This window comes from Cibotium barometz, chromosome 40 (assembly GCF_041138505.1).
Source record: "Cibotium barometz isolate CiBa-2024 chromosome 40, ASM4113850v1, whole genome shotgun sequence".
Classification (NCBI taxonomy): domain Eukaryota; kingdom Viridiplantae; phylum Streptophyta; class Polypodiopsida; order Cyatheales; family Cibotiaceae; genus Cibotium; species Cibotium barometz.
Genome location: NC_141085.1, coordinates 16,060,387 through 16,086,211, shown reverse-complemented (window position 1 = coordinate 16,086,211; position 25,825 = coordinate 16,060,387). Strand labels below are relative to the sequence as shown.

General features: G+C 45.1%; 1 protein-coding gene across 9 annotated transcripts in view; it reads right to left on the bottom strand.

Annotated features, from left to right (window-relative positions):
- Positions 1 to 25,825, bottom strand: part of LOC147615247 (gamma-glutamyl hydrolase 1-like) — a 125,375-nt gene that overhangs the window by 87,028 nt on the left and 12,522 nt on the right. For 3 of the 9 annotated variants that reach the window (XM_086779308.1, XM_086779310.1, XM_086779311.1), the window contains exons 3-4: positions 8,101 to 8,131; positions 4,013 to 4,193 (exon numbers count right to left, since the gene is read on the bottom strand). In XM_086779308.1, coding sequence (XP_086635434.1) covers positions 4,013 to 4,193; positions 8,101 to 8,111 — 192 coding nt within the window. In that variant the 5' untranslated portion in view covers positions 8,112 to 8,131. Of the gene's footprint in view, positions 1 to 4,012; positions 4,479 to 5,861; positions 5,939 to 8,100; positions 8,132 to 25,825 lie in introns of those variants that run through there. The other 6 variants (XM_086779305.1, XM_086779314.1, XM_086779306.1 and 3 more) reach the window with 4 other exon arrangements.

Sequence of the window (25,825 nt, the reverse complement as noted above, 5' to 3'; positions counted from 1 at the left end):
AGATCTGTGTGTCGCCTCCTTCGGAAAGGCGGCTCGGTGCTGCTTCCCCTGTAAACAAGAGGAACAAGGAGAAGACGGAGCCTTGATGGTTGGTAATCCATCAACCAACCCATCCTTCGAAGCTCGCTGCAGAAGCTGATAGCTCAAATGGCCAAACCGAGCATGCCAAAGAGCAGAAGAAGCACCAGAAGAACACAGAGCGGTAAGTTTGTAGAGGCCACTATCTTGGACTCCCTGAGCCAAGATGCTACCAGTCGCTTTATCACGAATGGTAATCTCATAACGAGAAAAGATCACCTCCGCACCCTGAGCTGTAAGAGCACTCACTGACAAAAGGTTAAAAGCCAAATCTGGAATATACAGAACGTCAGAGAAGTACCTCTTGTCCTCTTCAAAACGGAAGATGGGGATAGTGCCATGACCATGCACTGGCACAGAAGAAGAATCACCCAGAGTGATCTCGCCTGATCTGGCAGTGAAGTCCTCGAACCAATCTCGATGGGGTGTCATATGAGCAATAGCACCGCTATCAACAATCCAAGACCGTGACTGAGAAGTCACAAGAGCAAGTATACGCCGAGTACCTGCTAAGAGAAGAATTCCATCATCCTTCTTGGGTTGAGACACCGCCGTTGAGGAAGAGTTCTTTGCTGCTTCATCACGCTTCTTCTTGTGACATTGGGGTGACTTGTGACCCTTCTTGCCACAATAGTGACATTCAATGTCCTTATTCTTTGAAGATTTGTTGTCTTTATCCTTATCGGAATCCTTGGAGTTCTTGTCAGAACCCCCTTTACCTTTCTTTTGTTGAGACTTCCCTTTATCTCAAGCTGCCAAAGCTCCATCAGCGCCACCGGAGGTGCCAGTCCGCTCCTCAAAGCGAGACTCTATCTGCATAATGGAGGGGAGAACTTCCTCCCAAGTAACTGGAACAGGACGAGGAGAAGAAACCAGAGACTGAAAGTATGCATCAAACCTCTCTGGAAGTTTGGAGAGCAGCCGAATAGCCATATCCTCTGTGGAGATGTCCTTGCCACAAACAGCAAGCTCGTCCCGGAGATCTTTCATCTTCGAGATGAAAGCAGATAAAGATGGAAACGCAGAAACTGATAAGTTCATAAGTTGCTTTTCCAATGCCAAAATCCGACCCGGAGACTTAATCTCATAGAGATCTGCAAAAGCCTTCCAAACTTCATGTGCAGCATCAGCTGTACGCACATGAGAGAGAACAGCATCCTGACAGTTCAACATCAGGAAGGAGAAAACACGTCGATCATTCGACTGCCAAATATCAATCTGTGCCTGAGTCACACCACCGGAAGCAAAGGTGGGAGGGGTGGCATTGGCTGGTGTAACAAGCCAATCCCAGAGATCCACGCCATGCAAGGCCGATTTCACCTTCACCTTCCATAGGGTGTAGTTGGAACCATCCAACTTGGCAGACTCAGCAAACATATCAAGAGAAGTGGGAGCAGCCATCAAAAGAGCTTGGGCTCAATCTCAAGAAATGCACAATCTCTGAAGAAAAGGTGTCCTCCACAGGTACCAAGAGTGCCACCAAAGCCCGCAACACCACAAGCCCCCTCTGCAAAGGGAAAGGACCACTGGAGAGGAAAACGCAGCAATGAACAAGTGCTGTCCTGTAGAAAACAGGCCGCCTGCAGTCCAATCTCCAAGTGGGCAATGAAACGCTGATCTCCAAGAACCAGACGGCTGAATCGGTGAAGCCAATCTGAAGAAAAACCGACCAGCAGAGTGCTGTCCAGAAAACGCAGCAGCAAAGGCTATGGATCTGGAAGAAAACGCAGAGGAGAAGGTGCTGAAAACAGGGCTGAATCTGGGGCAGCAGAAAGGTTGCTAAACCTGGAGCGATGATACCATGAAAGAGTGCACAGAGCGGAAGCAGAGTGGCACTAGAATGTGCTGAACAGAGAGTGCAAGAGAGAGAGAGATATGGAGCAAACTATGCTGAATATACTGAACCAAAACAGTCCCAAGCAAGAGACAGTTATAGTCTCATAAGTGAGGGAGCAAATAAGTACAAGACTCTATGAAAAATGAGAGGCCAGCACCCACTATTTATAGTGGGGAAGAGCTGGCCGACTGGAGCATAGAAACAGGCCGACTGGAGCTGTTGGACATGGCTCCCTAGAAAAATGCCACAATGGCTGGGAAAAATCCCAGAAAAATACTAAAAAAGGGGTGGCCAGCCCACAAGCAAGGGCCATACAAAAGGGGACCAAATGGGCACCATACAGAGCAAAAACTGGGGATGAAAGTGCTAACACTAGGGTCACACCCATGGCCATCTTAGCCAATTCAAGAAGATCTGGAAGACAGATTCTCTCCTTTTGGAGTTCCACGAGTTCGTACCATTTGGTTAGGCCCTGATATTAGGGTTACAGATGCTTGCAACAAATCTGGAGAAAATGACCACGATAGAATTTAGCTAGCGACTTTCCCCCCAACCACAGGTTCCATTCCAGAACCGCCCCCGAGCCTGAGATCCGAACTGTCACGAGTCATCCAGGCCTGGGCAGCATGCCCTAGAGTCACATACCCCTTGGTAGACTCACTTATATAGTAGTAACCAGGCTATTACTGGCCCAATGCTTTTATTACTAAGCTTTTAGCCATTCTACGCCTCTAGTTAGCTTTTTATTGACTCCAGGCCAATCCAAACCTCGTCCCTACTAGCCCTAAGCCTCTTGGACAGGTCCCATTAGCACCTATGCCCAGCTAAGCCCTAATGCTAACCCTAGGTTAGCACATCCCCTTAAAGATGGGGCATCCTAGCCCCCGGTTAACACTGGCCTGAGGCCCAATCAAGGATGTAACAGAAGGCATCTGGAGTCCTAGACCTTTTATGTCTAAAGGAGACGATCACCTGGCATTACAAGAGAAGCTAGGTAGGAGCAGAACCCCCGCCCCGCCGCGGGGGACAAGGAAGATAAGCCCTGCTTATTTTTGGGACAAAAACTTCTATCATGCATGATGCATAATAGAAGAGACACGTAGCCAAAATGTCATAAGAAGAACTCCTGCTAGATACAGAAGGCAAAAGTTAGCCATTACATATGAAACATATCGTCAGAGCACCCTATGGTTACAGGTCCTTGCGCACCTGCTCAATTGTTCAAGTTGGAAGTGTGAATGACTTACGCTCCAATCCGAGTAGCACGGCCCACGAGGCATGCACAAGAGACCAGTAGCATATAGGGCACTACATACAGGGGCAAAAGTTGGTATAGCCATGATATGCCATGGGGACTTGATACAATGGAAAAACAATGCCATGTGCTCCAAAAGAGAGTCCTGTCCACAGTTGAACAATAGTCTCCGATATCCATCTTACTTTGTAGAACAGAAACAGCTAAGACCTTGCCAAACACAATCCAATGTGCCCAAATTGTTAATACAGACCTGCAATGTCCAGTCTGATATCTGGGATCAAGGCTCAGGGTGGAATCTGGATCAGTATGACTCCTTGTAACATGGGCCCAGCATGCCAAAACCAATTCTTGAGGTGGTGCATTCTAAACCACACCCCCCCCCCATGCCAAACTGTCCACCCAAAGTGAACTGCCTTTGAGGCCCTATGCTGAGGCAATGTAATACTGCTCCAGCTAACTTCTGATGTCAACACACAACCTCGACATACATTATCTGGGCATGGAACACATTCTTTTTTCCCACCTTAAGCAAACCAAGTCACATGTCAAAAAGCAGGCGGTCTTCGACACATGTTAAAACTAAGTCAAATCTTAAAAAGTAGGCGGCACCCTTTGTCATAAGCAGCATTGAGATTCGAAAGACAATTCAAGAGAAACTTGTCAAAATCTTCAAAATCAAGGGAATTTTCTGTTACCCAGATTGAAACATCAATATAGATCACGAAGCACATTTAATTCAAGACAAAATTATCCCAAAAGCTTTTTTAAATAACTTTTTTTGGAAAAAAACAAGTGATTTAATACAAAATCATGCAAGAGACATATTTGAGAAATCGAACCCGGAGCAGGTTGTCTTCTGGCTCGTTGTAGATGAGGGGGACGGCACGGGCGCCGCCCATCTCCACAAATTTGATGTAGGAGGCTGCGATATATGAGACATTTGCACTGCTCCATCCTTCGCGCTTGATGATGAGCCCGCCATCGCCATCGCCCGGCTGGGACAGGATTCCAATCAAGGGCCTGAAATGAAGAGTTGGGTCATCGCTAGGGCAAGAAATATTGGCAAAAATCTGCTCTATAAATTGTGGGTCGCCCTTTTTTGTGCTTTTCTCGCCCAGAGGGCAGACAGACGCTGCTCTTCTGAAGTGGAAAGAGCACAAAAGCAAGAAGAGATTGGCGAATCGACGCTGGGTGAATGTGCGTCCTGCCGTGGGCGCCATAGCCACACGCAGAGGCGGGCGGCTTCCAAACACGGGGGGCGGCGTCAATCCCACTCGCATATAATACAAGAGATGGTGACTCATCATATAGTAGGAGAAGTGTCACGTAGGTGGGTGGGTGCACTCTTTTTTTTTGTCTATTACGCGAGGCCCAACCTTAATTACTTGGCAAAGCTCACCTCTGAATTTAGAACATGCTTTGAAAAACTGGGAAAATCTAAGGGTAAAAATAGCAATTTGTTTGATAATTTTAGCGTGTACATGGGTACCACCAAGAGGTCTATTACTCTCCTTTTTGAAAATAGTGCATTGAGGTACTTGTATTTTGTGTATTTAACTTGTGTGCATATACATACTTTTGGTTGCTTATATCATGCCCACAATTATTCATGTCTTCAAAGAGTACACCCTTTGGAGTTTCCTTCATAGTTTTGAAGTTTGTACAATTCTCTGTTGATACTTTCTGTCCCTCTCTTTTGTTCCCCTTATGACTTCATGTAACATAAAAGATTTTACTAATTTTGTTCCCCTTGTGTCACTCCTCTTTTGTTCATGTACATAAAGGACTTTACTAATTTTAAATGGTGAATGGAGTTGTACTAGAGAAGCCATGTCCACAAATCAAACTCCATGCAATCAAAAACTTTACACATAATCCATGGTGTCCTGTTCGGCCCTTTACTAATGAAACACTTGATGGTTTTTCCTTTCATTACTCCAATGAATTTAACATCACCTCTTAAGATCCATTATATTCTTTTGCTATTTATATAGCTAAAGTATCAAATTTTCCCCATCATTAGAACATATTTCCCACATCCTCACCCTTGAAACTCTACCATACTTTGTGTTGTTCAAGTGAATCCTCCTATTTGCACTTTTGCTTATTGCCCACCTTACCAGTCCCCTCTTCAGGTCATGTTTCAAAGGAAATGCTTTCTCATCGTTTGTTATTAATCTTCTTTTATAAATATATCTTGCCTCAAAGTGTGAAACAATCAACTTCATTTCATGGGAAAATGGATAGGAAATGCATGCTTAAACTTGTCCTTTTGCTTCTTTATACTTTTGATGAAACCATTCTCATGTGTGCCATGTCTTTTTACTTCATAGACAAAGTTTATGACCAAGTTCATAGCAAAAGGGACCCCTATCTATCCCCTCCAAAACTAAGAAGTCCCTTGGGAGTATACAAAGCGAGGTGCACAATCCATCCTACATTCGACGTGTATTCACGTAGAACTAAACCCCGATCATTGGTTGTATTTCATCTTTGATCAACTTATGTTGCTGCATCAACAAGAAGGAATAGTGGACCTAAGAGCATAAACTATAAACACACTAAGAAACTTTAAAGACGACATTAAGAATGCCTCAAATATTTATTTTGGCTGACCAAACACAATAGGCACAAAGTTGGGAGGATGATGTTTATTGCAAGTGAGATGTCAAACTTTGCAAACACAACCTGTATATGCTTAGTAACCAAGTTGCTGGATTCGGGGCTTAAGTTTAAACATCGGCACCTATGCATAATATGTAAATCTGAACAAAAAAGAATACTTTAATTAAAAAAATTCAGCTTAATTATGCATATATATTTATCTAACCAACCCAAACACACGCTCCTCATTTCTCTAGATGAACCAAGAAACTGTGACCATCGAGATATGAGAACAAGTTGATCATCGAAAGTTGATTTCCAAATAGAAATAATGTGCACACATTACATGATGAGAATCTGAGTTTCTCTAATTGTAACCCTGAGTGAGGCCTCTAAGGAAAAACACATGCATGCTCACACATGCACACAGACACCCACACTAGTTTGAAGTTTAAGAGAGACCCCCGAGGCAAAAGCATTCACAATGAGCGCTCTAGCGATCGAATATCTGCATAAGCAGCAGAAATGATGAGGTGAATAAGTTGGCATGCATAGCCAACTATTAAGGTGCTAAATTTAAACATGTGATGTCTTGGTTTAGATCATGTGTGTAAAGGTTTATTCTGTGGTTTGGCACTCCAAGGCAAAGAAACCAATACGTTGTCAAAATGCAACCAAATATCATCAAATGATATCTACAGTCAAAACAGAATTTCCTACCCCCTCAAAAACAAATACATCATGAAAAACTGAGTGCCATGAACATATGTAGAAGTTTTTACATATTGCAAAAGTTCACAAAAGAGACAATAGTCTACAATAAACTTGCCAAGCATCCACCATACATAAACCTACACGCATGCTCACCCCAGTTAGCACATGCACCTGTCATTGCATGTCTAGGGACATACACATAACCACAATGCTGAAAGCATTTTATGGTCTAACCTACTTCCATAAGGACGATGTTGACTTCCCCACATATGATAAATAACCTGTCACATGCATGTGTTAATGGCCTGGCATGTGGGCATGAACCTAAGTTTACCATGCACCCAAAATTGAAAAAGAAGCTTCTATTACCTTTGGGTGGCTTCAGAGAGACAGCTCCCCATCCCAACCCGCCATAGTACCCTGTGCAGCCATCCTCTCCTCAAACAACTCCATGACAAGATCTCAGGTCGATGATGACACGGAAAGCCTGGAAGGCCATCTAAAGCCACCCTTGGACAATATGCATAATATAGTGCTTCCATCTCCCTTAATTGTAAATATTGGACCCAATTCTGAGATTATTTTGCCCAGATTGCACAAATTATTGACTAGTTCTAAATTTGAAAGACTGGATACATTTCCTTGGCATAAAAAGGCACCAGCAGCCTGGTTTGCAACAATACATCAGTAAGGGCCATGGTCAATTAGAGTAAGAGCCATAGTTCACGAAAACTGAGGCTGGATACATTTCCTTTGCATAAAAAGAACCAGCAGCCTGGTTTGCAACAATACATCAGTAAGGGCCATGGTCAATATGAGTAAGAGTTCATGAAAACTGAGGCTTACCAATTCATGATAAGTGCCATTGGTCAAGTAGAGAGAATGACATACCGCATGTGATTGAAAGGTATGAAAATAATGGACTGGTCAAATGAGTCACATTCAAGCACGTTGTATTCTAAGGTAAAATCTTGTGGAGTAGAAAAAGTTTATGATCTGAAAGAACAATTGTTCTTCCACGAAACTGGTAGCCAGAGAGAAAATAAAAACACAGTAACGGTAATCAAGAAGTTGCACACACTTGAGTGTGTGTGTGTGTGTGTGTGTGTGTGTGTGTGTGTGTGTGTGCACATGTGCAAACTTGTGAATGCACAAAGGCAACATGAGCATGTGGCCAGCTCAACTTTGTGTATACATGAGTGCACAAATGCACACAATGTAATCATGGAGACGCCCCCAACTCAACTTTGTGCGTGCGCCCGTGCACATGCGTGCATGTGTTCGTGTGGCCAGGCCACGGGTATGATGTGCATGTGGGCCCATGCAGGCAGGCAATGCTTCATCTTGTTTTTCAATGAAGCTAGAAAGCATATCATTTGTACGTGGTCCAAGTTCCTTTCTGACACTGACTGGGGGGTGACAAAACCTAATGGGCAAGGCATGCTAAGCAATGTGACTCACTGGCTTGAACCGCATTAACTAACTCCTGTTGGATACAGAAACGATTGGTGAGATGGCCATCAAGAATTCATTTTTTAAAGAAAAAATCTTTCAAAAACTTGCTTAAATTTTGCTAACTTGACGAAAAAGGGTCTACAGAAAGCCTCACCTTGTCACCATACTTGCAGAGCTTTAGCTGCCTGTCAAAATACAGCATAACAATTTCTTTTAAAAAATCTTGATACTGGTTTTTTGCACTTGGAAAAGTATTAGCATTTTATATGATCCAGATAATCTATAAAAGAAGAGAATTTGTATAGCAAAAACAGAGATTCATGCAGCACCCATCTTGCACCCCGTTTAATTAGCATTACAGCAGAGGTGGCTGCCTTATACTGATGAGATTGACTAATGCTGATTAGAAGCTCGATCATGAGAATTGGAAAGCTACTAATTAATTACCTAGTGTGACGGGACCTTCAGTAAAGCACACTCTCACCTGGTATCTATATAAGTGAACATTAATGGTTACTCCCCTGTTAAGTAAAAAACAAGTCAGGCCCAGCTCAATCCTTGGTCTGGCTCAAGCCTTACACCTTGATGATGGGTCCTGATAGTATGGAACACCATGGGTGAGGAGCTCAGGCACCAAAGGCCCTGGGTCCAGTCCTCCCCAACCCCCCTCTCCCCAGGTTCCAGCAGCCACACCCCATCCACCTTGTTTCCCTTACACCGACAGATTTTCCTTTTTGTCTGGTCGGCTTTCCATCAAGCCAGCTTACAACAATCCAAACCGCATAAGTTTCTATTTTCTATACCTTTCTGGCTGACAACCCAGGGCTGTTTTGGCTACCCAAAATTGCCCAAAACTGTTGCTTATCTGGCTGCCTTTGGTTTTCATGTTTGGCAGCTTTTTCATGCTCCTTTCAGGACTCTGTGTTTGCCATGCCTGACTCTCACTTAAGCCAAATGCCTCAGGGCCTTCCATACTGCATTCCCCAAAGGTGTGCACCTAGTCTAATTCCTCACAACACTCAAGGCCTTCGTCCTTTTATCAAAGAGGCTCACAATGGCCCAACAATCTTCAAAACCTAGTCACAAAGAAACGTGTTTCGTCATTTTGAAACCTTTGATACGTTTTGAAGCAAAATGTTCCTAAAAAACCACTTGGCCAGTGACATTATCAGAAATAACTTACGAATTTGGGCGATGAAACCGGCCTTCAGAAATCTAACGGGCGGTGAAACAAACACTCGCACACAAAACACTTCATCACCCATGGGAACCTAGAAAAAGAAAACAAACAAGGGGAGCTAGAGTGCTCGTGCAAATAATACAAGGACACCGATTGGCCCCAAAACGCAGTGGCACCCCTTGCGGTATTTCTTTACTTGATCAAATATGAGTACAAAGTACAACTTGTCGAATCCTTTACCAATAGGATCCCTTTTAGCTTTTCACCCAGGACTTTCCAAATAAGAACTCTCGCTTAGTATAGCAAAGCATTCTATAGAGAAGGCACACCTGTACGACACCTCCATGCTTGAAAAGGTCTTCTCCATCTCAACTATGGATCTCACAAACCCTTTCCCAGACAGCAGTAGGGCTGTACCAAACCATATGTCCTTCCTATAGTCACACAACTTGCGTGTAACCTCCAGAAAAACTAGAACCTGTTCACATGAATCAAGAGACATGCTTTCCTCATGAAACCAAAGACCTGTATCTCATAAACCATAGACCTGTATCCATAAACCATAGTCTTGTATCCTCGATACCAAAGTCCTGTTTCTTCTCAAAAGACCAATGTCCTATTTCCATGACAGATAAACCATCAGACCACGGTTGCCAAAACCTAGAGAGAGAAAGATAGAGGACATGTCAAGCAATCCCTGAATACACATAAGTCCAAGTCAAAGAGCAACAACACATCTCTTCCAAGAACATCATCCTGTGCATGTGCAGCTTGATCCACTGTATCCCAATCTCGTAAACAAGGCCTGCAATCCACGATACCAAAGTTCACCTGCTTGGCTGCTTCCACACATGCATGTAACCTGCTCCACGATCACCAGTACCTTGTCAAATTCATTGTTGTGTGCCCATCCTCTGCACCGCTTTCCCACACCTGGCGTCCATCTGACTGCCCAACTGGCTGTCCACCTAACTGATAGCTTGCCTAGCTGCCCACCTATCTGGTCGCTAGATGCTGGCAGCCCGTGCATATAGCACTCCCGATATCCATGCGCTGGCAACAATCCATCTGGCGCCTAAAGCTGTTCACAGCCCACCTGACAACGCCCAGCAGCAACCATCGGCAGCAGTAGCAGCATCACCCTGTGGCGGCGGCAGCAGCATCAACAGCGGCAGCGGCAGCAGCAGCAGCAGCAGCACTTGGAAGCGGCAACAGCAGTGTCTGCCAGCAGTAGTCCGTGCGCGCAAGTGCAGCAGCACCCGACGGAGGTGGCAGTAGTACCTAGCAGCGGCGGCAGTAACAGCAGCACCACCACCCCATGCGCAACAGCGTGGTTGCACCTGGCGGCAGCAACGCCCAACAGCAGCGGCAGCTCCTAGCGGTGGCAGCAGCTCGTGGCGGCGGCAGCGGCAGCTCCTGGCGGCAGCAGCAGCTTCTTCTGGCTATTGCGCAGCAGCACCACCCCACGCGCAACAGCAACGCCCAGCGTAAGCCATCCGGCGACCTCCACACAGCCACCTTCCTCTCCTGCTCGCCACCCTTTATAAAGATGCGATTCTGCTTTCTCAAAAACGCCAAAAGCAACTTTAGCAAAACGCATGCCTCAAGAATAATAAGATTATTTTTTTTTTAAAGCCTTCAAAGGTTACTAAACCTTATAAACTTAAAATCTCTTTTGTCTCCTTTCACACTTGGGCTGGCCACTAACATGGGTTTCCTTTTCACATTCAGCTGATGCCTGTCCACACTGTGCGTCCCGTGCCCGTGCCCGTGCCCACCTGTTTGTTGTCCAGAGGGAAAAACACAGGGTCGTAACAAGCGAAATGGCCAATGGGTGTGTAGCCTTGTGGTGTGGGTTTGTGACCTGGTTGGGGGAGGTCCCGAGTTTAAATCCCTGCAGGCTTCCTGTTGGCATTAACTGTGCTGCCTTTAGGTGAGACTTCGGGTGGGCACTCGAGTTGCTACTACGAAAGCCTTTCATTCGTGTTTTTGGGTGCGCCCTCCTTTTTGCTTAACTCATCTCTTGGCTGGGTGCAACTGTTAATGCTTTTACTTTCACCTCCTTGTGATGTTCTATTGTAAGTAGTTTTTTGCTGATGAATGTAAGCATGTGCTTTCAACCAAAAAGGACTGCTTTGATTATCTGAAGCCTAATTTTGGATTGAAAAGCACAACTATTAAAAAGCAGGTCAAAAGAGTAGCATGTAGTAGACCATGCAAATAAGATGGAGCTCCTGCATCCCCTCCTGTTCTACACCGAACCCCCCACGCCTTTATGTACTTCTGCCACCACAGCCTCCCTCCGTCTCCTCTTTGCACCCCTCCCTTTTCTGCCCATTACTGCAGTTTGTAACGAAAGAGGGAGCACTGATTTTTAGAACGCTTCTTATAACTTAATTAAACACACAACTATCCACAAAGGAAGACTGCCACAAAAACTCTTCAAGGGCCTTCTATGATCTTCACCAAGAGCCTTCAATGGTGTTCAAAAGACTCCCAATGCACATACCAGTCCTCTGTTAGTAGTCATCTCCTGTTTGTACACTATGTCAGAGCCTCTATTGTGGGTGTGCCCGCCCGTATTTGGTGTCTTCCCATTTTTCCTCACTCTCCGTATTTTTTCCCTGCTTTTCTGGAGCTGTGCGCCCCCAGATGCCTCGCCAACTATGTCTGTGCTGCCCGACTGATCTGGTGATGCCCGACTGTATTTTAGTGCTGGCCGATTGCCCTTCTTGTCAAATCCCCATGGATCTCCTCGTAGAACGCTCCTGATACAAGACTCAAAACCTGCAAAATAAAGCCAAATAACGTGAAGGGTGTGCAGGCCTGACTCACCACCCGACCTTGAGAGCCGTGGGCAAAACCCACAAGTCTTGGCTATCCCCACTGAGCCACGAGCTGAGCTAACTAGCAAGTCGTACTGACCAATCTCTATCCCGTGACGTCCCATACCGCCACGGAGCTACCCTCGTGGGCCTCACGACTGCTGCCAGCCTCGGCTGCATAAAGCAGGTGCACGTCTGTACTAGATTCAGGCTCCTGACCATAGAGCTCTCACAAAGACATGCGAGACTCTATGAACTATTGACTAACCTTGGCCACCCTTTTATAGGCTCTCGGCCGGTCACGGGGCTTCCACACTTAGGCACCCGCCCGTCCATACTTGGGCCCACCCATGAGTCTATCCCTAGTCCAGCTCGCCAATCAGCCTGCCTAGCTCCAAGCTTCCCCAAGCCTCGAAGCTAGTCTTGTGTGCGTGTAGCACACGGTAGATACACTCTGTGCGGGAGTACTCTCAGCTCTCACACTACCGATGACCGACTTGTTGAAAGGTCGTGGACGTAAGTCGAATCAGCCTATCACTTGGAATAACGATCTTCAGACTTTTGAATGATAAAGTCAAGGAAGCACCTATCTTAGCACTACCCGATCCTAGTAGGCCTTATGTTCTTGAGATTGATGCCAGTGACGCAATCGGGGCTACTCTATTCCAAGATGGTAGACCTGTTGCTTTCGAGAGTAGAAAGCTGGACGACACTCAATCTCGTTGGCCAACCCTTGAGAAGGAGCTTTATGATGTCATTCACGCTCTCAAGGTTTGGAGACATTATTTATATGGCTCCAAGTTTGTGGTATTGACTGATCATCAGTCAATCAAGTATGTGTGTGATGTAGATGATTTGAGAGGAAGGAAAGCTCGATGGGCTGCGTTAATGCAAGATTTTGATTTTGAAATCCGTTATTAAAAGGGATCCATGAATAGTGTCGCAAATGCACTTAGTCGGATTAGACAGGTGAATACTATGTCGTTCACCGAGATTTCTCCTGACTTATTTCAGTCATTGAGAGGGCTTTGCAAGACTAATAGTTATTTTGGTCCATATTGGCAGAGGATCCAGGACGAGAGCTCATTGATTTACCAAGACTCAATGACTGAGCAGCCTACCATTCAGGCTGCAGGAGGCCAGTGGATAATTCGGAATGGTTTACTATTCCGTAATGAAAGAATTTGTGTACCACACGTCACGGACATTAGGTCCAAGATTCTTAAGGAGTGTCACGACGCCCCTTCTGTTGGGTGTTGGACTCACACACTTACACACACAAACCTGCACATTAGGGTTAGGTGCAAGGTAGAGAAGCTCACACACAGAAATGAGAGAGAGAGAGAGAGTGAGCCAAAAGTGTGGTATCCACAAAATGCAAGTCAACCCTTGCATGTGTGCCACATCCATATAATATAGAAGTACAAAATATTATATGTTAGAGTGTCCTTTCACACTTGATGTCCAAGGGGAAAAACCACATGGGAAAAAGTGCCCTTGGTTAAGCCCTGTTCACACATAGCACTACCATAAGTGAGCATATGCCTACAAATCCCCCCTGTAGTGAAAGTGTGAACCTGTACAAGGAAGCAGATCACTCTCTGTATGAGGTAAGCCCAAAGCTTTGCGGAAAGCTTCAAACTTTTCTCGAGGTAAAGCCTTTGTGAATAGATCTGCAACATTATCCTGTGTAGGGCAATAAGATAAACTGATCTCCCCTGCATGTAGCCTCTCTCTGACATAGTGATAATGAATCTCTATGTGCTTGGTACGGGCATGAAATACTGGATTTCGTGCCACGGCCATAGCACTCTGGCTATCAGTGAGAATGGTGGTGGGTGTCTGCTGACACTCACGAAGATCAGCCAATAGTCTCCTCAACCATACACAATCTACTGTAGCTGTAAAGACTGCCCTGTACTCAGCCTCACAAGTAGATGTAGCAACAGTGGGTTGCTTTTTACTCAACCAAGATATGCATGAGCTGCCAAGAAAAAAACAATTCCCACTGGTGGATTGCCTGGTATCATAATCACCAACCCAATCTGAATCACTGTATGCATAAAGCTGCAAGTTGCCCCCCCTAGGATAGAACAAACCAAGATCCAGGGTACCCTAAGATATCGAAAAATGCGTTTGACTGCTTGCCAATGCTTTGTGCCTGGGCTGTGCATGAATTTGCTCAACAAAGACACTCCAAAAGATATGTCTGGCCTCGTGTTACACAAGTAAATGAGGCATCCCACTGCCTGGCTATAAAGGCCGGCCTCAAAAGGCTCTCCAATATCATGCATAGTAAGCCGTACACCTGGTTCTACCGGAGTAGAAATGGGCTTACATTCATCCATGTGAAACCTTTTTAGCAAACTTTTTATGTACTTAGTTTGCTGCATAACAATGCCATCATCTGTATGCATAAACTGTATGCCGAGATAGTAGTGTAAAGGCCCCAAATCTGACATATCAAATTCAGCTTTCAAATCAGCTTTGAAATCTGAAATTTGTGCTTTGCTTGTACCTGTAATGAGCATGTCATCTACATACAAGATGACTATGAGAATATCGGCGCATTGGTTTTCTTCACATATAATGTGCTTTCAGCTGGACTATTCTCATAACCTTGGCTGGTTAGATGAGCATGTATCTTATCATACCAAGCTCTTGGAGCTTGCTTTAACCCATACAATGCTTTGTGCAACCTGCATACTTTATGTTCCTCACCAAGAACTACAAAACCAATGGGCTGATTTACATATACTTCCTCTTGTAAATCCCCATTCAAGAATGCAGTTTTGATATCCAATTGATGCACTTTCCATCCTTTATGGGCAGCCAATGCAATCACAGATCTTATTGTGGTCATTCTCGAAGTAGGAGCAAAAGTCTCTTCATAATCTATTCCCTTTTTCTGGGAGTAGCCTTTAGCCACAAGTCTTGCTTTGTACCTGTCAATAGTACCATCAGACTTTCTTTTGACTTTATACACCCACTTTGTGCCAATTACATGCTTGCCTTTAGGCAATTCCACAAGATTCCATGTATTATTCTTCATGATAGAAGAAATTTCAGCTTGCATAGCTTGCAACCAATGCTCATTCTCATGTGCTTCTTCATAAGAAGAAGGCTCTTCTGAATCAAAGAGACCACCCATTGCGAATGCAGACTCCCCACGATGTACATTCAAATCATGGCTGGAACTAGCCCTTGTTCTACCTGTGAGTGGAGCTGCAAGTTTGCTTTCTTGCAAAGTTTTCAGCAACCATCTTGGCACTGACTTGGCTGTGTCTATGGCTGTTTGCTCTTCCCTGACAAGATCTTCCACTTCTTCCACAGAAGGGGGCTGAATGGCTGGCTGGTCCACATGTTCTACATGTGGATTTTCTTGTGTAGGGGCTGGCTGATCTGAATCCCCCCTAATTGCAATGGGTAAAAGTCCATCAAACATGTCCTGTAAGCCTGTATCATTGCTTTTATACAAGCTGACCATGGGCTGTTCTGAATTTTCAGCAAATACCACATCTCTACTCACAAAAATCCTTCGTGTAGTTGGATTATAAAGACGGTATCCTTTGCTTTCATTGCTGTAGCCCACAAAAATGCATTTAATTGCTTTGTCATCAAGCTTTGTTCGGAGTTGTTCTGGCACATGTGCATATGCCAAACACCCAAATGTACACATATAATCCACTGTTGGCTTTCGGCTATACCAAGCCTCAAATGGTGTTATGGTTTTCAAAGCTTTTGTTGGACACCTGTTCAACACATGAGTTGCACACATTATAGCTTCCATCCAAAATTTGTGAGGCAACTTTTGTGCTTTCACCATGCATCTTGCCATCTCCATGAGAGATCTATTTTTCCTTTCAGCTACACCATTCTGCTGCGGTGTATAAGGCACAGTACATTGGTGTTTGATGCCCTTTTGAAGCATATAATCCTTGAATGCATTTGACATGTATTCTCCACCTCTATCTGAGCGAAGTGTTTGGACTTTACATGCACACATATTTTCAGCCATTGCGACAAAGTGTCGAAAGCATGTAAACACATCTTCTTTTGCTTTCAAAGGGTAAGCCCAAGCAAACCTGGAGTAGTCATCAATGAATGTGACAAAGTAAAGATGCCCCCCTATGGATGGTGTCCGCATTGGACCACATACATCACTATGTATGAGCTGTAATTTACTTTCAGCTCTAACAGCTCCATCTTTGGGGAATGGTTTTCGTTGCATCTTTCCCAAAATACACCCCTCACATACATGTCTTGGTGGAGACTCAAGAGGCGGCATATTATCAACCATATGATGCTTCTGCAAAAGCATCAAACTCTGAAAATTTACATGCCCAAAACGAGCATGCCATAGCTCTGCATCATGCATAGCAGGAGTGTGGGCAGCCACTGTATTTACATCATAAGTGCGCTTGTCATAGCTGTCCAGCTTATACAAGCCTTTGTATCATGTTCCAGAAGTGACTATTTGATAACCCTTTGATGGGTCTTTCACCAAACACTTCCCATCTTCAAATTCAACCTTTAAACCTTGGTCGTTTATGGCTGAGACGGAGAGCAGATTTTTCTTTATTCCTGGAACATACAATACATTTTTCATACATATATTGGCACCATTGGCTGCAATAAGTATGACATTACCAATTCCCTTTACTGGATATGTGGTATGATCTGCACATGATACAGTGCGGCCATTTGAAGCATAAACCAAGTGCTGAAATACATCTTTGCATGAAGTGATGTGGCTCGAAGCACCACTATCAAAATACCATGATGCATTCTGTCTGTCAGATGCAATGCAAGACATATCAGTGTCCGAAGCACTTGGTGTGTCACTAGTGCATGTGACCAAAAAAGTGTACTCTTCCTGGATTACATTAGCTGATTGCTTTGCTTTGTCATCCGAAGAGTCTGCTACTGCATTGCCTGCTTCTTTCTTTTTCTCTTTTGCAATCCTTTTCCTACATTCACTGATGTAGTGTCCAGGCTTATGGCAGTAGTGACATTTGCCCTTCTTTTTGGGCTTGTTTGCATCCCCTTTGTCAGACTTTTCACCACTAGGAGAGGGCTGTCCATGACCAGCCTTGCTAGACTGTTGTCCCCCATGCTTAAAGCTCTTTGCTTTACCCTTATCCTTGGCTGTAAATGCCTTTTCTCCACCACGGTTGCTCGATAAGTTTGCTCTTGTTTGCTCTTCCTACAAGAGTAAACCCACGAGCTCTTCAAAAGTGACGGGATCACCACCTCCTCTCATTGAGAGGTTGAGAGAGGTGTGAAAGCCCAAGTAGGAAGGCGGTAAAGAATGAAGAGTGTTGGTGACCATCTGTCTGTCTGGGATAACCTCATCAATGTTGAGCAATTGTTCCTGCAAATCTTTCACTTTGGTGAGATGATCTGCCATAGAGTCACCCTCATCCATAGAAAGAAGATCCAATTGCCTCTTCAAGTAGGCAACTCTTGCCTCGTTGCGTACCTGATACATTGCTTCCAATGTGTCCCATGCAAGCTTCGATGTCTTGCATGAACGAATGTGCGGAATAATAGTCCTTTTCACTGAAAGGGCTATCAATGACATGGCCTGTGCATCTCTAGAGTCCCATCTCTTGTGCTCTTGTGCGGAAACAGGATCTACATCAGGAGCTCTTTGAGCACCTCCCCTTTGAGGTGTGGCTGGCTGAATGGTATGTGGGCGTGTGTCATCACCACACACGATGCCCCAAAGCCCTTTGGCTACCAGCAAATTACGGATCATAAAACTCCAAAGTGAGTAGTTAGATCCATCCAGCTTGTCCTCCTGGGTGGGCACACCAAATACATCTGTAGCATTCTGTGCCATGTCAACAAAGTATAACTGCAAGCAAACCAAGCACCAATGTGCACTGCCAGGCAACCAAATGTCCTGTGCAAATGTATGCCTGCAAACCAAAGCAAGTGTAAACCTGCACCAAATTGTCCAATTACACAATGTGTATACATACGCGACAAATCGCAGCTGTAATGCCCAATTACATGCTCCAATCAGAAAATCCCCAATTTGTATGCACTCCAATCGCTTCAATGTGCATCTAATTTGCCAATTTCCACAAAAGCCCTAAATTTCTGCAAATGTAAGAGGTTCAATTTGCTGATTTTGACCTCAATTTCAAAAACCCCCAAATTTCATCTGCAATTTTCTTTTCAATCCGACTTGCACAGTATTCATCGTCTGCAAAATCAGCATATGACCTGCCCTGCAATGGCTGCAGATTTTGTATTTGACCTAGAAATTTGTACAGAAAAATACCTTCAGGCAAGGTGTCGTTGCAGGTGGCCAGTCGTTGCAGGGAATTGAACCAAATGTTGAAGGGAATCGAACCAAATGTTGGAGGGTTGAGCAAGCGGAATGTTGAGTCGAGCAGGCGGAATGTTGAGTAGTCGAGCTGGTGGGAGGTGTGCAGAGCTGCAGATGGGTGCACACAGGTCACAAGGTGTGCAGAGGACAGCAAGGCGGAGCAGATGGAAGCGGCAGCCATGGGCCAGTCGTAGGCGGGAGAATAGTAGACGAGCGCTGAACGGTGGCGAACCAGCAGAAAAGTGCTCTGGACGGAGGCGGACCAGCAGAAACGGGCGTTGTGCAGCTGTCGGGTGAGCGAGAGGCGACGAGGCGCTTCAGACGCAGTCGCGAGCAGAACTGACGTGAACGGGACGATGCCGCGTGCCCGTTGGAGTAGAGCCGGCGGAACGGGACAGCAACGCCGGAACGGAACGGGACAGCAACACGTCGACGGCTCTGGGCAGCCGGCTGGGGCGCTGACGGAAGAACGACGGGCGCTGAGCGACGGTGACGGCGGGTTCGAGACGGAGCGTACGCGAGCGCCGTGGAAACGGAACTGATGCGAGCACCTGCCTCTGGTCGACCGGATGAAGCGCCGACGGTGCCCAGATGCGTGTGACGGAGCTGGGCGGCGCTGGTGGTGGGTCGCCAGCTGCAGGGCGGTGCCGCTCGCGAGGCTGGGCGGAGGTGGTGGGCTCCCCACTAGTGCCGCCCGAAACTGGTGGCTGGACGGAGGAGCTCCGACGGAACGAGACAATCCGGCGACGGAATTCGACGGACGGAAACACAGCGGCGACGGAATTCAACGGACGGAACCACGGCGGCGACGGAATTTTGTAGGAATTTTTCCAGCAGCAGAATATCAGGGCCAGCTCCCAGCTCCCAGCTCTGAGCTCTGATACCAAATGTTGGGTGTTGGACTCACACACTCACACACACAAACCTGCACATTAGGGTTAGGTGCAAGGTAGAGAAGCTCACACACAGAAATGAGAGAGAGAGAGAGAGAGAGTGAGCAAAAGTGTGGTATCCACAAAATGCAAGTCAACCCTTGCATGTGTGCCACATCCATATAATATAGAAGTACAAAATATTATATGTTAGAGTGTCCTTTCACACTTGATGTCCAAGGGGAAAAACCACATGGGAAAAAGTGCCCTTGGTTAAGCCCTGTTCACACATAGCACTACCATAAGTGAGCATATGCCTACACCTTCTGCTGGACACCCTGGGATACATGGGACATTAGCTTTAGTAAAACACACTTTTTATTGGCCAAAGATGAAAGGGTATGTCGAAGATTATGTCCTCAAGTGTCAAGTTTGTCAAGCAAATAAAGCTGAACGCTTTAGACAGGCTGGGATGTTGCATCCTTTGCAAATCCCAAATAATAAATGAGAAAGTATTTCTATGGATTTTATTATTGGATTGCCAAGAACAAGTCAAGGCCACAATTCTATTTGGATGGTGGACCGCTTGACAAAAATGGCTAGATTTTTACCGACACGGAAGACCATTACAGCTACGCAATTAGCAAGGTAGTTTATCGAGCAATTGTTTAGACTGTACGGGTTACCGCATGACATAGTCAGTGATAGGACCTCTAAGTTTACAAGTGACTTTTGGAGGCTAGTTTTTGAGAAGTTGGAAACAACTTTGGATTTGAGTTCCTCAGATCATCCTCAATCTGATGGCCAAACTGAAAGAGTGAATCGAATTTTAGAGGATATGCTTCGAGCATATGTCTCCAAAAGACAAAGTTCATGGGAGGATTATCTTCCTATGTTAGAATTTGCATATAATAGTACTAAGCATACGAGTACAGGTTTTAGTCCTCCACAGCAGTATCAAAAAAACGCAAAAATCCTTCTCTCAAAAAATGCCAGAATACCTTCTGTAGAAAAGCCTCAACTTAGTGCTCTAATACCATGTCAAAAGTGCGCAGCGGAAGCGTGAGACATAGGCACATAGAGAGAGAGAGAGAAATGAATCTGCCTAATGATGAAGAAGCAATGATACAAACAGCCCTGTGCAAGGGGTGATCCCCGTAGGTGAGGGTGTGATGAACAACTACTCCCCGCCGTAAGGGAGGACCCGCGCCTAGAAGCCCCTGTCAAGGTAAGTAGAAATGAGTAAGAGCCTGGCTTTTATAGCCCCTTGCACATGGCTATTTGGATCATTGCTTCTTCATCATTATGCAGATTCATTTCTTTCTCTCTGTGCCTATGTCTCACGCTTTCCGCTGCGCACTTTTGACAGAAGAGACAGCTCGGTACAAGGAGGAGGGTAGGTATTTCTTTTGTCACACAAAAGCGCACACTTCTAAGGATTGTCCAAAAAACACTACCACTCCACAGACTACCACCCCAGCCTCCACGGCTTCTATGGTGAGCCTCGCTCCCACACAAATCCTAGTATAGTCCCTAGTTCTTCGGACCCCAGTTCTTCGGTTGGTGCAATCGTTAGCCAAGAGCTCGAAGATAAGTAGAAGGGCGCCCAAGACCAAGAGTATGAGCACAACAAACTGCTCAAGACTTTTGGCTACATACGTGGCCAGAGAGTAGTTGTCTTGTTTGACAGTGGCAACACAGAGTATCCTCTGTGCTAATGGAACAAGCCACTCAGCGAGCCCAATTCATGCTAACTTTGGTAGACAAGAAGGTTGAGGGATGTAGCACAGGCATGACAACCATCATCAAGTTTGAAGCTCAAGGTGCCAAGCTAGTGATTCAAGGCATAGAGTTTGTACGAGACTTTATGGTTGCCCCTCTTGTACGAGGAGACATAATTTTGGGAATTCAATGGTTTCACAAGTTCCAACCAAACATTGATTGGGACAGGTCGGATTACCCACAATGTGTCCAAAGCCCCAATGACCATTAAGTGTGAGCCAAGAATCCCGAACTTTCCTCTCATAAGCCACTTGCAGGCTAAACGAGAAATCAGGAAAGGCGCCCAATGTGAGATGATTTATATCTATACTACCCAGACGATGATCCGTGCGTCAAAGAAGTACCAGGCTCATGACAAGTTCCAAAAGATTTTTCTTCGGGACAATCTCCCTCCCCAACTCCCCCCCGTCTAGAGTGGAGGACCACAAGACAGACCTCCCAAGCTCGGATCCCCCGAGCAAGTTTTCATACACCTGTCCAAGGCAATGGAATCGGAGTTGGTCCGCCAACTCCAAGAACTATTGCAATCTGGCTTCATGCGCCCTAGTGTGTTGCCATTTGCAGCCCGATCCCATTCGTCAAGAAGAAAGATGGATCTTGCCGATTGTGTGTCGACTACCTGACCATCAAGAGTAAGTTCCCGATGCCTCGAATAGATTACATTCTCGAGAGGCTGAATGGGGACAAGGTGTTCTCGAAACTGGATTTGAAGAGTGGGTACCACCAAGTTAGGATTGTTGAGGGAGACATCCCCAAGACAGCCTTCCGTACGGAATAGGCTCACTATGAATTTATGGTCATGCCTTTTGGCTTAACGAACACACAGCCACATTCAACCACATGATGATGCGGATCTTCAAGGACTTAATTGGAAAGTGTGTCTATATTTTTGGACGACATACTGGTATTTTCAACTATGGTTGAGCAGCATGACATTGATGTGGAGAAAGTCTTGAAGTTGCTGGAAAGCAATGAGCTCTATGTCAATGAGAAGAAGTCTGAATTTTATCTGTTCAAGGTTCACCACCTTGGATACATAATCAGTGCCGAGGGCATCTAACTTTACCCAGCCAAGGTGGCCAAGGAAGTCAATTGGGAGATACCACAAACTGCATACAACATCCGATCCTTTGTGGGTATATGCCAAGCATACTCCACCCACATAGACAGATTCTCTGACCTCTCGGCAGATCTCACCGATCTGCTTAAGGATGTCAAGACTAGAAGGCAGCGGATCCGAATCACTCCACAGGCTTTGGACGCATTCAAGAACCTGAAGGTGACTTTGTCAAAAGCTCCTTGTCTAGCGCTTGCCTCGTGGAATGAGCCGTTCCAAGTAATCACCGATGCAAGTTACATTGCGATTGGAGATGTGTTACAACAAAATGGCCATCCAGTAGCTTACATGTCCTATAAGTTACTGCCCGCAGAAAATAATTACTCGGTCTACGATTGAGAAATCCTAGCAGTAATTCAACCCCTAAATCATTGGAAACATTTCCTTTATGGCCAAGAACTTGAGGTTCGCACTGACCATCAGGCATTGCACTGGATTCACAAAATGCCAAGTGCACAGTGGAGTGACCGTCAGCACTGCTGGAGCCAAATCTTCCAGCAATTTGGTGGTATGATCGAGTACTTTCCAAGAAAGGCCAACCCAATGGCCAATGCTTTAAGCAAGAAGGAGCCCGTGACCTTGATTCACAACACTAGACTCCACCTTGTTGGTACAGGACTAGATGACATAAAGCACACGTACACATATTCTGAGGAATTCGGTACACAGTGGGAGCAACCATTGGATGCCACTTGTTGATACGATATGGTTGGCTTTTCTACAAAGGCCGACTTTGTGTCATGAAGTCGTTCGAGGCAACACTTCTCCATGACGTCATCACTAGTGGTCACAAGGACATGAATTCGACTCTAGAGAAGCTCAAAAGGCAATATTATTGGCCAAGAATGAGACGAGATGTGTTCCCTCGTGTGCAGCACTATCACATTTGCCAAAAAGTGAAAGCTTCTCGTGTGAAGAAGATAGGGTTGTTACAGTCTTTACCCATTACCGAAGGACCTTTCCGAGATATATCGATGGACTTTGTCACATATCTGTCTCTCAATCCAAGTAAGCATGATACGCACTGCTTAACTATTGTGATAGATTTAGCAAATTTGTTATGCTTATTTCTTGCAAGGCCAATGTGACCGCCGAAGATGTTGCCCATTTGTTCATTCGGCATTGGTACCCGATTGGCGGGATTCCTAGGACCATAGTGTTAGATCAAGATGCCAAGTTCACCGGCTATTTTTGGAGGGCATTGTTTGATAATTTTCGTACTAAACTAAACTTTTCCAATGCATTTCACCCAAAGACTGATGGCCAAACAGAAATCTACAACCAGTTGGCCTTCGAAGTGTTGATGTGTTATGTCCACGATTAGCAAGGTAAGTGGGAATCATATTTGCCTTTAGTTCAAACCGTTTTGAATGATTCATTTTCTTCAGTTATTGGCAAGACTCCTTATGAAGCAGCGTTTGGAAGACCATTGTAGTCGCTATTGACCAAAACCTCATCTTCAATAACTGAAGCAAACAGAATGACAAGGTCTTACCAAGAGATTTTGAAATTAGTTGAAGACAAATTGGCTAAAGCGCAGGAGACCTACACTCGACAAACCAATAAACACCGAAGGAATGTGCAATTCTCAGAAGGAGATTGGGTTTATCTTCGGATTATAAAGCAAAGAAAAAAATAGGTGGGCAAGCGATGCCCAAAGTTCTTGTTCAGGAGCTTCAGACCTTTTCCTATCTAGAGAAAGATCGACGAGGTGTCAATGAAGTTGAAGCTACCTCCGAGCTGGACTAAGCACGATGTCACCAGCCTAGACATTTCCCAATATGAAAGGGGTCTGGTGGACTCCAGGATGCCTAAATATTTGGAAAGTACAAGCTTTTGGAATGGGGGATTATCCTAGAATACAAAGGACCACACTCCTAAAATTTAGGAGAGTTGCTATTTTTGGCCCGACTCCGATGGAAATTCTGTTCGCGTCATTACATCTGGAATTGAGAAAATACCAACAGTTAGCAAAGTGCCTATGACAGAATGTCTATCAGTTGGGATATTTTTAGAGGTAAAGATTATGGAAGGACCCATCTCTTAGATTGGGACATGTGGCAAGAAACTGGACCAAAGTGAGACAAGTGGCCTGACACTTGTTATAAAGTGGATCAAAGTGAGACAAGTGGCCTCACACTTGTCACTTCAGCTATTGTGTGGCTCTCCACTTGTCATTGTAGCCTTCTCTTGCCATTTTAGCTCATGGGAGGCCCAAATCTATAAATTGGAGCTCTCTCTCTTCATTAATAGAGGCTCTCTTGCTGCACACTAGCCTCTACCACCGTTACAGGCTGCCCTAATGATGGCTACTCTCTTTCTCTCTCTCTTGAAGGCTGCCCATGAAGAATACCGGCTGTTGGGGACTGTTTTGGAGGCTTCCATCGTGAAGAAATACTGAAGGCAAGGGTATTTAATCATTTATTATGATTTCTAGCCATTGTACTTGTTGCACCAGCATTTGTACTTGTTGTACTTGATGTACCAGCCCTTGTACTGGCTGTACCAACTTCTGTACTACTTGTACCACCCATTGTACCAGCTGTACCAGCTTTTGTACTTGCTGTACCGGCTGTACCAGCCATTGTACCTGCTGTACGAGCTGAATGGAGAGTTGTACTTGCTATACCCTTTCTATTGCATGAAGACCCGTGGTTTTTGGGGAAGAATCAGTACCCACACGGAGGTATATGGATTATATTGTTGGCTCGGCATTTCTACAGCCTATGTTCCGGCTTGGTTGCCTCGTGTTGGGCTGTGTTATGGCATTTGTATATAGATAATCCGGCATCTCCCGTGGGGAGAGTAAGGCCCTCAAAGCTTGTACATGATATTATTCTCCTTGGGTAATAAAATACTCCAAGGGGGGGGGTCGGCCCATTCCGGCCTCTATGCGGTGTCACACGTGCAAGCTCCATTTTCAGCATTTGTGGATGTTTTGTCCAGCTTTATGTTTTATGCAAAGTGATGATGGATATGTGCTGTGGCCATGTTTAAATGTTTTAATATGCATTGATGGTATCAACAAGTGTGTCAAAGGCCCTAGTCCCCCGGGCACCCGCCGCGAGTTTCATTGGTATCAGAGCATAGGCTTTCTTGGAAGCGGAGGCTTCCTTCTATCAATAAGGAAGAGAAAAGATCTTAAGTGGGGACCACACTTACCATCATTGCTATTAAGCATGGCCAGCCGCTTCATAGCTTATGAAGCAAGAGCATGAGCAGTAGACAGCTTGTTGATCTAAGGATTTATGAATTCACAAAATTTATCTTGGAAGTATGGAGTTGGCTTTATGTGCACACGTTTAGCACTCTTCCATATGGATATTGTGGATTATATTATCAAGCTTACACGCAAGCTATATGGAGATATATCTTGGGATATCTTAAGGATATGCTGAGGAGATATTTCTTTTGGCTTCATGACCAACCTGGCAAAGAACAGCTAAGTATACTTTGAGTTTGCAAAGTTGGTGCTTTTGCTATTTACTATGAAGTGTTTTTGATGTTCACTAACCCTTGTATAGCCATGCAAGGAGAAAGGTGGTGTTGTTTGCCTTGAGATGGTTTCAGGGAAACATTGTTTATGGCTCCCTTTATTGGGATAGAATATATCTATGGAGATTTCTTTCTTGGACGAGATTTATATAGATATTGGGCTTCACAAGCAATTTCTATGGACGAATCTGTCCGAGTTTATAGAGAAGAAATCTTTGGTTATCTCATGGGTATGATGCTTTTATGGATAAAGTCCACCTCTACTCCA